This window comes from Haliotis rufescens, unplaced genomic scaffold (genome assembly GCF_023055435.1).
Source record: "Haliotis rufescens isolate VD_foot unplaced genomic scaffold, xgHalRufe1.0.p SCAF_2, whole genome shotgun sequence".
NCBI lineage: Eukaryota > Metazoa > Mollusca > Gastropoda > Lepetellida > Haliotidae > Haliotis > Haliotis rufescens.
Window position 1 is genome coordinate 23,035,897 of NW_025963890.1, and position 14,667 is coordinate 23,050,563.

General features: G+C 39.2%; 1 protein-coding gene across 1 annotated transcript in view; it reads right to left on the reverse strand.

Moving 5' to 3' along the window:
- Positions 1–13,991, reverse strand: part of LOC125381906 (extensin-like) — a 59,625-nt gene extending 45,634 nt beyond the window's left edge. The window contains exon 1 of the mRNA XM_048399263.1: positions 13,869–13,991. Coding sequence (XP_048255220.1) covers positions 13,869–13,991 — 123 coding nt within the window. The remainder of the gene's footprint in view (positions 1–13,868) is intronic.
- Positions 13,992–14,667: the final 676 nt, after the last annotated feature.

A 14,667-nucleotide genomic window follows, 5' to 3' on the forward strand; every position in this document is an offset into this window, starting at 1 on the left:
GACGCCAACAATATTGACAAAAGGCCAAAGCAAAGATTCTTTCTGATACAAAAACTAAATAAGGACAATAAATTGTTATATGCAGACATCAGTGGACCTGCTAGTCAAATCATATTTCCTGATGTGTCTAGTTGAGCGTTCAAGCAACGAGATTAAGGTCTTAACACGTCGACGTTGATAAGAATGTATGCATCATATAACAAGTTGTCACGCACCGTGGATTTACTGTTGCCAATGGCTGCCATTCCATAACGGCAGAGTGAGTAGCATTGTCATAACTGTTTCCCATGGAAGTTATTTACTCTAAATTAAGAGTTTCACTACATAACTGAATTTCTGACAAAGGCAGTTCGTTCAGGTTGCAGTTCCTGCTATGTCAGTTACTACTGTTGTCCGCACATAAAGTAATACAGGTACACCAGAGATAGGGTCTGGCTCACAAGTTATCAAATACTCATCTATAAATATTGGAAGACGTCATGATACTGCCAACAGTCTGAGAGCCCTGAGAACTAATTACTCCGGCTTATCTCCCCTTGTCAGCTCTTCACCGACATGAAGGAGGTGCGATTCTTACATATTCTACTAATTGGGTTTTGTCGGAGAGTGAATGCTCAATGAATTTCCGCCCACTATTGCGTGTATTGGGAAATGAAATAAAGAGTATCTTTGAGGCAAAAATGTTGATTCAAGCAGTTTAGTGGGACCCAGTACAGCAACAACTATGCAGGCAAAGTCTTTGTTCCAGTGGTGGTGCCTTTGCCTAAATAGTAAATAATCGTGTTGATGTCATTCTGGAAGCCGGGATTAAGTTCTTGTGTAAAGATATTTATTCCAGAAATCCTTGATTTGTGTCGGCTTACTAAAATAAATAAATTGGAAATTCGCCAAAATTCCTTGACCTGTTCTTTCAGAGAATATTTGAATACCAGTTATTGAATAATTGAATGGCATGGCACGCACGCACGCACGCCCGCACGCACACCAAAACACACCCACACCCCTCGAATTCCCCGAAATATATAAATGTAATGTTAACTAGAAATCATTACGACAGTCTTTGTTTGTTCCCGGGTAATATCTATATCATATTTGTCCAAACAGACATTGGTTGAGCTTGATCCAAAGGCGAGTTTAGCAAGAAATATAAAAACTAATATTGATTGAAGGCGGGTTCAGCCTGTAGAGATGCTAAATGGTGTCTATCAGGAATACAGATTTACTTTAAGCAGGAATTTGACAGGAATTTTGACAGGGCTTGTCAGTAGTACAACACAAAATAACGGCGAATTGGTTGTAGCGATACATCGTTTCTGTGTATCCAAAGAATTCGACTCACCTCGAGTCAACGTCTTAACCCAAGGCTCAGAAATAGTTCATGATCTGGTCGTTATCCTTTTATAAGATATACATAATAACTATGTAGATCGCTATAAATATTTCCATCCGTTAGAAATACCAAGATTGTTATTTCCCGACATGACTTTATCTTGATATTTGTCCTCTGTGAAAATACCCGAGGTACGAGCAGTCGAACTCGTGTCATGTCCAAAGTGAAACCTTGAATTAGCTCCGCAGATGTAGGGTCATGTCACGTGTCACCTCAGCGCCCTCTCTGCCCCGTGGCTGACGTCAAGAGAGGTGACTCTAATATCCTGCAAATGTTCCGCGAGAGCGGAAACAATGAATAAATCAAATAAAGTGGCTGAAGCAGGCTCAGGTTTGACCAACACTTGGTCTTAAGGTCGATGGGCACTATCAAGGATTTGACGTTACTAATTCCTGCCATATTTTTCGAAAGCAGACCGCGTTCGGCTGCAATAAACATGTCTGGGACTATTGACAAGGTCATGTGACCCAGGGTACCAACATTTCCGCGGTATTAGTTTTCTAATTTATACCGAGCTTAGGTCGGTTACTGACAGGAGATCAGCGTATTAGGCCATTTAGTCATACAATATTGATAGCATCAAATCAGCGAATGTCAAAGTTAAAGAATATCAGTGATGTCTCAGTGAGGAAATAAGCCATGCTCCTATGGACGGTTACACCACTGTACCGATGGGAGGAAAACTAAATTATTTTCGAACACGATAATGAAATAACCCACGTGGTCCAAGGAATGCACATTTGTAAATTATGTGTAAAAGTGTGTTATCTTAACCATGCACAGGTATATTTACGAAAGACACATGATGACCCAGGTGAGTGAGTGTGTGAGCGGAGTTTTAGGCCGCGTTTAGCAAACCTCAGCAACACCATTGCGGGGCACACCAGAAATGGGCTTCACATATCGTACCAAATCGAACCCAGGCCTTCAGCATGATGTCCACACCCTTTGAAGACCCACTTCCCTTCTACGCCATTTACGGGGTAAGTTATATTGTATGCGTACAATGTGTATTGAACACGTAACGTATGTATTGTATGAGTATAGTGAGTATTGTATAAGTACAGAGTGTATTGTATGAGTACAGTAGTTTGAATTGTATAAGTACGATGTGCATTGTAGAAGTATAGTATGTAGTGTATAAGTACAATGTGCATTGTAGAAGTACAGTGTGTATTGTATAAGTACAATGAGTATTGTATAAGTACAGTGTGTATTGTATAAGTATAATGTGTATTGTACAAGTATAGTGTGTAGTGTATACGTATAGTTTGAATTGTATAAGTATAGTGTGAATTGTATAAGTATAGTGTCTATTGTATAAGTACAGTGTGTATTGTGTAAATACAGTGTGTATTGTGTAAGTACAGTGTGTATTGTATAAGTACAATGAGTATTGTATAAGTACAGTGTGTATTGTGTAAGTACAGTGTGTATTGTATAAGTACAATGAGTATTGTATAAGAACAGTGTGTATTGTGTAAATACAGTGTGTATTGTGTAAGTACAGTGTGTATTGTATAAGTACAGTGTGTATTGTATAATTATAGTTTTTATTGTATAAGTATAGTGTGTATTGTAAAAAGTAAAACGTAAAACGATAAACAATGGTTCTACTTGTCTATTACTGCCTGGCGCTCGGCATTGAGGGGCAATGAGAACCTGTCGGCTCGGAGTATAAGTACATTGTATATTATATTAGTATTGTGTGTATCGTATTCATATAGTGTTTAAATGTAACCAGTGCAATTTAAACAAGTTACACGGGTTGCCGTCAACACTGATAGTCAACTGTGTCCTACACACATGTTCATAACGAACTGACAAATATGAAACAAGTAACCAAACACAACAACATTTCTTGACATGCAACAATGAATCCAACTTGCCACAATGGCCAAAATTGCAGTACACAACTGATGACTTTCCTTTGCACAAAGCTTCAACTCTGAACCTCTCTCATGCCTTCTGAGGAGATGAGTGAGTGAGTGAGTTGGGTTTTACGCCGCTTTTAACAGTATTCCAGTAATATCGCGGCGTGGCAGCTTAAAGTGGGAGGAAAGCCCGAAGTGATGCAGGTCTCGGACGTTTACCACTTCGGTGAAACCCACGAGCACGGGTATGGTGCTGACAAACCTAGAAACATAATCGTGGCGAACCGGGATTCGAACCCACAATCATAGGTTTCTGGCGTGCCCAAGAGACGGAACTCTGCACAGCGAATCGCGGCGCCTTACTGAGGAGATGAAGTCTTAAAATAAATATCTTCACTTGTTTCACGAAAATAAAAAACCCAATAAAAACAACCCACAGACCATTCTGTGTCGATCATGTGCCGACACAAATTCCAGTGGGTGTAAAAACAAAATAGGGATTACACCAAGAGTTCGCGAAAGTGGTAAGCATATCCCGCTCTACAGGTAGAACCCAACACATACAAAATTTACATAAAACAAGGAGATAAACGATCAAATTTTATGTCTTTCTTTCAGCCAGGTAAATATGTATTCTGATGTGTGAAACTTGAAGTTTATTCAAATTTTAGAAAATAGCATTAATTTTCAGGGGAGGTGAAATGAAATGGGGTTTAACGTCGCGTTCAAGATTATTGCACTATATTGCACCATAGCACGTGCATGTGTATGTGTGTGTGGCTGCATGTTCTAGTTCGGACTAATGCCGATTTTATAGTGCTAGCCAACTGAGATACCATGCCGCAGTTTAACATGAATATCGCACTCAGAAACAGCATACATACTCCGAGCCAACCAGTCCTTTGTTTTAGTCCCTTAGTGCCGAACGCCAGGCAGGGTAACAACAAGTATCATCTTTTCACGTCTTTTGGTATGACGCGGCCGGGGAGCGAACCCCGGACCTTCCGCTCTCCGGACAGACGCTCTACCACTAGACCACGGAGGCGTTCAGTTTTCAGAAGACCTGTCGTCACCATCATTAAACTGTTTTGAAGCAAACGTGACATATGTATCCCTCCAAGGTTATGGGCACAGAATATGCCTTCTCTTTTGTCCTGTAAATGTATTTTGGTTGATATGAAATACTATGATTAAAACTGGCATCATTAAAATTATGCAGGCTTTGAACAATTATCTTTCAGTAAACTAAAGAACCTAGAAGGACGTTAAGCATCACAAACACTTTATCGATATTATGCCAGTCAAGATAACAGCCTACACAGCGTAGCATTAATGATTTTTTCCTTAGGGTTAGCCGTGACCAACGCAGACAGGATATTTTATTTCCTGACCATTACTTAGTGTATTATTTTTATCGACAGCCCTAAATATCTTAACAATGTAGATTGCTATACATTATTCCTTCTAGTCTTAATATCACTTTTCTAATTTCACTAAATGGTTTCATCTTCACATGTTATTAGGATTAAGTACCCGTGTGTCAAACACACTCTTTATTTGTGTCCAGCCTGTCGTCATCTGAGAACTATTGTATAAAAGCCATGTCAAGTCACATCAGTGACCTCACTGTCGAATAATTGGGAAATAATGAATGAATATAAAGTCGCTAAAGCAGACTTGAGTGTACAGACCACGTGGGTTTATCCTCAGATGTATTTGATGGTACTTGGCACTTAATGTGGTAATACCCTTGTGACTATTCAAAGTGTACAATAATTTGGGTTATTTTAGATATGCTGTGAATACGTAGAGTTCCTAAGTGGCAACAGAATTGGTCATAGGCTCGTTAAGAAACGTCCACGTGAATCCAGTGACAGTATGCCGTGAACAACCTACTTCTCAACATGGAATTCACCCACAGATATATGTCTTTGTGAAACCTCAAGTTTTGGGCATATATCATCATGAACATTCCGATTCATTATTGCTTATTGGAAAACATATTCCTTCTAATGGCAAGCCATTATATTCTATATTATTACATATAATTATACAATGCAATTAATTCAGATATTCATGTTAAATATCGAAAAGTGAGTGAGGTTTAACGCCGCTTTTAACAGTATTCCAGACAAACCTAGAAACATAATAGGGGCGAGCCACACAATCACAGGTTTCTGGCGTGCCCAAGGTACGCAACTCGCACAGCGAATCGCGGCGCCTTAGACGAAGGGGCCACCCGTGACCCCCATAGCAGAAATAGAAATAAGAAACGTTCATGGGTCATTTAATGCGTGTCATTAAACTGACACTCTCTTCGTTGAAATAACCGTTCACTATTTAGCATGTTCTGTCCAATGTTAGATCACCTGTTTGATTTAGGTACTTGTAACTGTACCGGAATGTCACCTTGGAAGAATAGAGAGGTTAAATTTCATAAGCTGACCGTGTCTTCATTGGACCTGATAACGCTCTAGCCGCAATCTGGACTTTGAAGGTGTTTTATGTACGAAGAAATATACCTGATAAATATGTTCCACAATATACTCGAGTATATATATCTACACATCAACTGGGACATTGGTTACATTGAATTGTTTTTTGTTCAGGGTAAGTTGTGAATATTCGGCTATTGTTTACATCCAGACAGGTTGTGGCTCCCTGTGTTTATCAAATCACTTCCATGGTTTGAAGCCGACTGATCACACCGACAAGTGGCACCGGCTCACATTCATGTTTCTGTTCCATGGATATTTATAGATGATCAAGGTTTTGAGCCTTAGTTTAATGTATAAATGTTTAACAACTCATCTTACCGGAACATAACCCGGAATTGGAAACAGAAATCGATAGTAAAAACATTTACAATCTTCAAAACGGCAAACCCAACTTTCAACAACAGACACCCTTGTTATCTGATATTGGCACTCACAATAAGTAAGCAAAACGCGTGGCGTGAAATTCCATGTTTAACAGACTTTAAGACCAGTGTTAACAAGATGGTTTAAGAACATTTGATATTTCTTTTGCCAGCGTAAGCATTAAATTACCTGGTGTATGTTCAACAAAACCAGTTTCGAAGAAGCAAAACTGACATCTTAAAAGAAACCTTTCTCTGTCTGTTAAGCAACAAACTAATCGCTTGAGAGAAAACAAAAATAAAACTTTACTTTCTTTTCTCACAGAAAAGGCAATATTCCAGCAAGCTTTCTCCCTTGTGTTTTCATATTAATTGTATATTTTTCATTCTGTGAGTACTTTCCGTTAATGTCCCATTGTGACCAATGTTATTCTAATTATCCAACAGTACAGAAAGACCAGTGCTTTAAAATGTATTGTTGTAGTTAAAACATAATTTACCTATGGTAAACCATGGTAAAAGAACGCTTGGAGCGTTAGACTTATTTAGTGGCTTATAAATGAGGGTGTAGGATATGGAAACTTTATCTATCTTTAAATACAGGACACAGAAAGAAAGATAATCGCAGGATGGTAACTGGCAGTTAAAGACGTCGTTATACCTCTATCATCATAAATCCTCATCTCAGAAAGCAAATTCATCACAGGGCTTACGTTGGTCATGTAAGTGGATCTTGGAGTAAAAGAACAGGGATCCTGAAGAGGAAATACTCTATAGGTTTAATAGGACAGTGTGCAGCATAGCAATATCAGTCAGTTCACAGAGTTTCTAACTACTTTACTCTTCCGCTTTGGTTCAGCTGTACATAAGGTGAGCATATGTTTGGTGTTCGCCCGATTAATTTCATTTTTCATTGGTTTAATAACTTTGAGTAATACTATGATTATAAAGGTTTATCTAAGTTCGCCACCAAATATGTATGCATAATTTGTTTTAGTGAAGTAATTATCAATATATTTACATATTCCAGTATAGCCATCATTCACGACTGCGGTTTGGTTTAATAGTACTTTGAATGTATTTTCCCCAACTGTGTCCAGGTGCAATATAAGCCTCAATCTTGGGATTATAGCAATGTGTGTAACAGCGGGACTTCTGTCTTCTCATAGATAAATGAGTACTTGTAGAGTGTAAGGGATTTATTCGGATAAGCGTGGAATGGATGTGAAGACCGCCCCCAAAATATACCTGATTTAATAATATACATGATGGGTATGGATAAAAAGAATACTGATAATACATTGAGATTTACAGTTTATTCCTTTTGGCATACATACGTCAACAAATCCCCAAGAAAGGGTTAATCCTGAAAAATAATTAAATATAAATACCATACTTCGTTTTCGAATACAGGATAGAACCTCTCTGTTCAAAAAGTGCAGTGTTTGTTTGTTGTTTAACGCCGCACCCAGCAATATTCCAGCTATATGACGGCGGTCTCTAAATAATCGAGTTTGGACCAGACAATCCAGTGATTAACATCATGAGCATCGATCCACGCAATTTGGGTACGATGACATGCATCAACCAAATCAGCGAGCCTGACCACCCGATCCCGTTAGTCGCCTCTTACGACAAGCAAAGGCGCCTTTTACAGCAAGCATGGATTGCTGACGACTTATTCTATCCCGGATCTTCACGGGTCCAAGAAATGCAGTGAATAGCCCTGAATAAATAAATATACTACAAAAAATATACTATAAAAACAGTTTGAAGAGATCATGCAGAACCAGAGTACAATAACAACCCAATCAGAGGTCAAGCTTGTGACCGGCCCAGTGACAATAACCAAGACCCTAAAAGGAAGTTGCTGAACTACTCAAGCTATTTTCAGAAGCTAGCCTACCTGTGAATCAGCAGATTTGTGCAAGTGTTGAAGTTAACACAAGTACTTAAGAAATAAACGTTAAACATTTGGTTTAGATTATAAATAAACTTTTCTAAGTTTAATATAATGGTGCTTTAATTTCTAACAAAATCCATTTACAAACATACTGTCACATGTGGACCTCTGCTGACATTTAGTTATGCATTAAATGAAAGGCGAAACTGTATTTTATGATTCACACACGTTTATTTACTCCTGAATGGTTCAAGGAAAGGGTATCTTGCAGACTTCACTACACATTTCTATGCAGACAACGATGACAAGGAAATTGTAAATATAATGTCACGTGCAACCATTAGGTCAGTCACGTATTATGGATAAAAACCTTTTGGATTATGTGCTTGGGAAAGTATTGAGTAAGAATGTCAATACATTTACCACCCTTCAAAGACCATGTTCACGATGTAGACTAAAACAAGAGCAACAATTATCTTTGAATTATGAAACATTACCAAACACTTGTCAGAATTTTAAATCTCGGTGATGTTCAAAAGCACAGAAAGTCCCACCTCCGTCAATGAAACTATTGCTGGCATGGTGTACAGCATATATCAGCCACTGTTCACTGTTCCATTCTAACGATACACACATGACAGCTAGAGTTGGAATTCAAATGTCACGATTGGTGACTTACATAATTATGACATTAACCGATAACATCTGTCAGTATTCTCTTCTGATATGTCTGCTCATTCAGATGTGTTCTTTTTGAACCACTGATCTGTTCAAACAATATACTGTTCATATCTTGGAAAAATAATTGATAGTGGTAAAAACATATTTATTGTAAAATGGAAAACGGCTTTGTTATGGAGCCCAAAGCACCTAACAGTAATACTGAACGAATGTCGTCACTCAAATGAACAATACAAATTCTTCAAAATGCAACCTACAAAGACGTGAGACACGTCGGTGGGGTTTTGTTTTGTCAGATACTAAATATAAAACGTTCTATTGTGGCCAGAGAACAATGCGTTTCGATTATCTGATTCCATTGTGCATAAGGAAAAGCAGTGGTGATAACTGCTTGGATGGGCAACAGAAAATCAATGATGACACCAGGTGCTCGCCATCATGTCCCGCTCCACCGGCAGAACCCGACATTCACACAATTTGCATAAACTGTAAGTGTTTGTAGTTGCCTTACGCAGCAGAGCAGTGTTCCTGCCATACGACGGCAACCTACCAACACGTATAAGGCCAACTCTTTGATGGACGATAATAAGATAAAGCAACATGATGGATTCCTCAAGTGGGATCTGTTTTGTGATGACGCCAGGGGATTTACTCGTCTCATCAAAACACATTTTATACCAGGTCAGTAAAACATTCATGCCATAAGACTAACATCTGTATACACTTAATTGTATATGCATATATGAACAAAATAACGACAAGTTGTCACGCTCCCATGACTAATCGTCAGACAACCACAGTCCATTGTGGCCACTTCATAACGACAGGGTGGTGGCCTCGTCATCACTATATCACAGAGCAGATGTCCCTTTCTTACATAAACGAACGTCTGATGTAGGCAATTCGTTCAGGTTGCAGTTCCTGCTATTTCAGTTACTACCATTGTCCGCACAGAAAGTAATACAATTACACCAGAGAAAGGGTCTGGCTCACAAGTTATCAAATACTCATCGATAAATATTGGAAAACGTCATAATACTGCCAACCGTCTGAGAACCTTAACAGCTAATTACTCCGGCTTATCTCCCCTTGCCAGCTCCTCACCGACATGAAGGAGGGACGATTTATACGCATAGTACTAATTGGGTTTTGTCCGAGAGGAGATAAGAAAGGGGGTAGACTGCCATGGAATCTCGACTTGATGCTAAGTGAAATTTCTGCCCGCTATTGTATATACTGAGAGGTGAAATAGAGAGTATCTTTCAGCCATGTAATGTTGATTGAAGACGCTCTCGGTGACGTAGAACAGGCCAATTGTAAGGTGACGTCTTCAACAGAGGTCATATGAAATTGTTTACAGCTTTGGTACATTCAACGTAGTCAGCGTTTGAAAATAAAGATTTCGACTTGATTTACTACAGGTTATCAAGAGTTTTCAAAGAGACATTGCTTCATCTGTGACAAAGAGAGCAATTGAACAAAAGAAATACAGCAGTATATAATGCTGTTTAGGCCAGTCGGTAATACATATTTATTAACAAAACGATGTCGATTTGTAGCTGTGGCAGTAGCATGGCGTGATGGGAGTTATTTAACCCGAAGCACCGACTGTCATCAAACTCCTTCCCTGACATCGAGGCCACGTCCTGACACAGGGTCACTGCTTCTGATCTGGGCAATGCAGACTCTTATTGTGTTTTCTGATAAAGATAAAACTATACATCATAGATATGTAGATTGCTATAAATATTTCCTTAAAGAAGAAATATCACGAATGTAATTTCCCTACATGACTTTATCTTAATATTTGATCGCTGTGAAATACCAAAGGGACAAGTGGACGAACTCGTGTCGTGTCCAAAGTGCCAACTCGAATTTGCTTCGCAAATGTAAGGTCACGTGACGTGTCACACCAGCGCCCTCTCTATCCTGTGGCTGACGTCAAGGGGGTGATTCCATCTTGCAAATGTTTCGAGAGAGCTAGAGGACGCAGGGAAACAATGAATAAATCAAATAAAGTGGCTGAAGAAGACTCAAGTTTGAACAGCAGTTGTTCTTTAGGTCGACGGGCACCAGCAAGGATTTGGTGTTACTAATTCCTGCCATATTCTTCGAAAGCAGACCGCGTTCGTCTGCAATAAACATGTCTGGGACTATTGACTCGGTCACATGACCCAGAGTACCAACAATTCCGCGGTATTAGTTTTCTAATTTATACCGAGCTTAGGTCGGTTACTGACAGGAGATCAGCGGTTTAGGCCATTTAGTCATACAATATTGATAGCATCAAATCAGCGAATGTCTTTATATTTCTTATGTAACGAGTGAGTGAGTGAGTATGGTTTTACGCCGCTTTTAGCAATATTCCAGCAATATCGGCGGGGACACCAGAAAGGGGCTTCACACATTGTACCCATGTCGGGAATCAACCCAGGTCTTCTAACGCTTTAACCACTAGGCTACCCGAGCGCCCCTCGTATGTAACACACGTCCATGTTGGTCGAAAACTAAGCTCCTTCCACATAAATTGATGGTAAAGAAGACGATGTGTGTGGTATCATCACAACTGAATCACAGAAATACTATTAACAATCTATATAAATAATGTTCATAAGACCACACTTTGAATACGCATGTGAGGTATGGGATGGTTGCACCGAAGGACAAAGTGAGAAATTAGAACAATTACAATTAGAAGCTGCACGCATTGTAACTGGTCTACCTAAATATGCCCCCCTGGCATTCATTATATTATGAAACCGGTTGGGAACCCTTAGTTGAGCGTAGAAAGAAACGTAAACTTTGTCTTTTCTTCAAATTTAATCATAATATGGCCCCTTCCTATCTAACAAATATTCTACCCAAAACCGTTGCTGCAAAAAAACTCATACAGTCTCAGAAACTCTGAAAACATCAGTGTTCCTCTCACAAGACTAAGACATTCGTGTGAATCCTTTTACCCATCGACTATCCGAAGGTAGAAATAGCACCACCCCACGTCACCTGCGTACTTCGGATATGGAAAAAGAAAATATAATATCTTACACACAAAACTGAGATACATGTGAAGTCAATTGAATTATTATTTAATATATAAAATTTGTATAAAAGATCACCCGAACTGTACATGTTCAAATACATGTGAAAATGGCTATCATTATCTCATGGAATGTACATTGCTTAGTCATCAGTGTGAAATTATGTTTAACAGCCTTAAAAATATTGTTCATAACATACCTGTTGATGTACACCTACTGTTATACGGCAATGCAGATCACGTTGTTACAGAAAAGGAAGCTATATTTAAGGCAGTACATCATTATATATGTACAACTAAAAGATTTGTGTAAAGAACTGTTCAACAATGCATCTCTCCCCTTCAAACTCTCTCTCTCTCTCTCTCTCTCTCTCTCTCTCTGTATATATATATATATATATATATATATATATATATATATACACACAGAGAGACAGAGAGAGAGAGAGAGAGAGAGAGAGAGAGAGAAGGGCTCTTCTATAGTGTTGTATGTATATATATATATATATATATTGAATTTGAAATTGTGAAATTTTGTAAATACCAGGGTGAAGGAAATCTAAGTTGGAAGAACTTGTCCCCAAATCCCGTTCACTTCCTGTGAATACATATGTTTAGATCACTGAGTAGTGATTCATAAACACATGCCTAGGATGTAGTCGTTATCCTACAATGGATTTCTTAGGATATAATATAAGAAGGGTCTTATCATTTCTATTTACAGGCATGTGAATATTATGACCAAAAAGTTTATTAGTTTAAATGAAATCGGGTCAGAACATTCTGAGTAAAGTTCCCAGCACTATTGCTGACATTATCTACAGGAGGCCTGTGATCAAGTGTTTACCAACTCTCTGTTGACATGTAGTCACAGAGTCCTGGAGTCAGTGATACGGCGGGCACATGGCGACCAAGCCATAATATCTATGACATCTGTTGTAATTGAACAACGGTAAAGTGTTTTCAGTTTTAGTAATTAGTTTGGGGAATAGATGACATTTTTTTGGCCTGTGTTTATCTTCAATATACAAATACAAACCATTTCGTCTAATCACTGTTTTAAGAGTAATGTTAAATACACCCACTCTTATTCATGGCCTAATCACTGTATGTGCTTGTGATGCTAAATATAACTTCGCCAAACATTCCGATGAAAATGTTTTTCAGTTGATAGTGTGATTGTTTGACGCCCCCGTACCCACCCACACTGGACGGCAATAGGAGTCCTTCTGAGCCATTTGTTTTGTCAACGACAACAATAAAATACAGGCACTTTGTCATTTGATCTTGCAGCTGAACCGGGATGAAACTACCGTCCGGTTCATGCTTCCTGCTCTGCTTATACATGTGCCCATAACAAGATTACTGGCTGGAGGATGCAAACATACATTTACCAGTTACATAAATGTAATACATCAACGTCAAACAATGACCAGTATCGATTATCTGCCAATACTGATTCTACTGAATTAAATGAAAGGAACAGTGAAAATCAGTGATGACAATAGCTGTTCGTGAAAGGGTAAGCATGTCCTGTCTTACCATGGACAATACCCATGAACAGGGAGAAAGGAGTAGATACTTAAAACTTGTGTCAAACAGTACTTATCACGAATAATATTCAACATTATTTTATTTCCTATTTATTGTACATATTTCGTCTATGGCATTCATACTATCCCAAACCGTTGTCGGCTATGTCTTAACACCAATAGCTTTGTGATCGAGGGCACGGATAGTTCAGTCGTCTGGGGTACCACAATTCACTGTCAAGAGTTGCGTCCCTTTGGGGTGCCAGTAAACTATAATCTTGGTTTGGAATCTCAGATTTGATCAGATTGTATTTCTGGAATAGTCAGTGCCACACCCGTGCTCGTTGGTTTCCCCCAAGCCGTAAAAGGCATGCATTATTTCGGGTTTTCCTCCCACGTCAAGTTGATACTCCGTGATATAAGTGGAATTCTGTTCACATCGGCGTCAAACCGAACCCACTCACTTCATTTACAAATAACTAACAGATCTGCATGCACGTTCTTCTGCTCCAACTCGCCAGCACTGAAAACTGACACCTCATGTGATAATATAACAAAAGAACTATTCTCTGCATCCATATTTGTGTTTACTTGATGTTGCAAATGCTTGGAATCTTCAGCTGCACACTCTGGCATGGCTGAATGATTCACAAACAGCTTATTACCACCACCAAAGTTCAGCTCCTGGGATGGCATCTTGCACAGTCTCAACATGATCCCTATAGCTACTGACAACAAACCAATAAAGTCTACGACTCTAGCAACCACGTCGTGTCGTCGTGGCATCGGCTGCGTCTACCAGCAAACGTGGTCCATGTTATACGACACCGAGATCTGGCATACGTAAACAGATGGTGAGGCGTGAAATTCCATGTCCTACAGCCGTTAAGACCAGCATGAAGCATCTCAACATAATGGTAAAAGCATTTCGGATTCCGTTGCCAGTGTAAACATGAACGGGGCATTACCTGGTGTATTTTCAGCCAAGCCAAATGCGATATTGTCAAACTATGGCGTTTGAAAATAAATGTATGAACGCCCGTGATGCTTACTGGATACATTGCATTGCAGTGATCACGCATTTGGTGCTTGGATCGTACGGCAGATGTAACGTCAGCGTCATCTGCAGGAGACCTGCCATTTGTGACATGGGAACTAGTTGTATCTACACCAGTGAGTGAATATTAGGACCCGAATGTCATTCAACAATAGAAAGAGTGGGTGAATACACCTACCTATGCCATTCAACAATAGAAAGAGTGGGTGAATACACCTACCTATGTTATTCAACAATAGTAAGAGTGGGTGAATACACCTACCTATGTAATTCAACACTGACAAGAGTGGGTGACTACACCTACCAATGCCATTCAACAATAGAAAGAGTGGG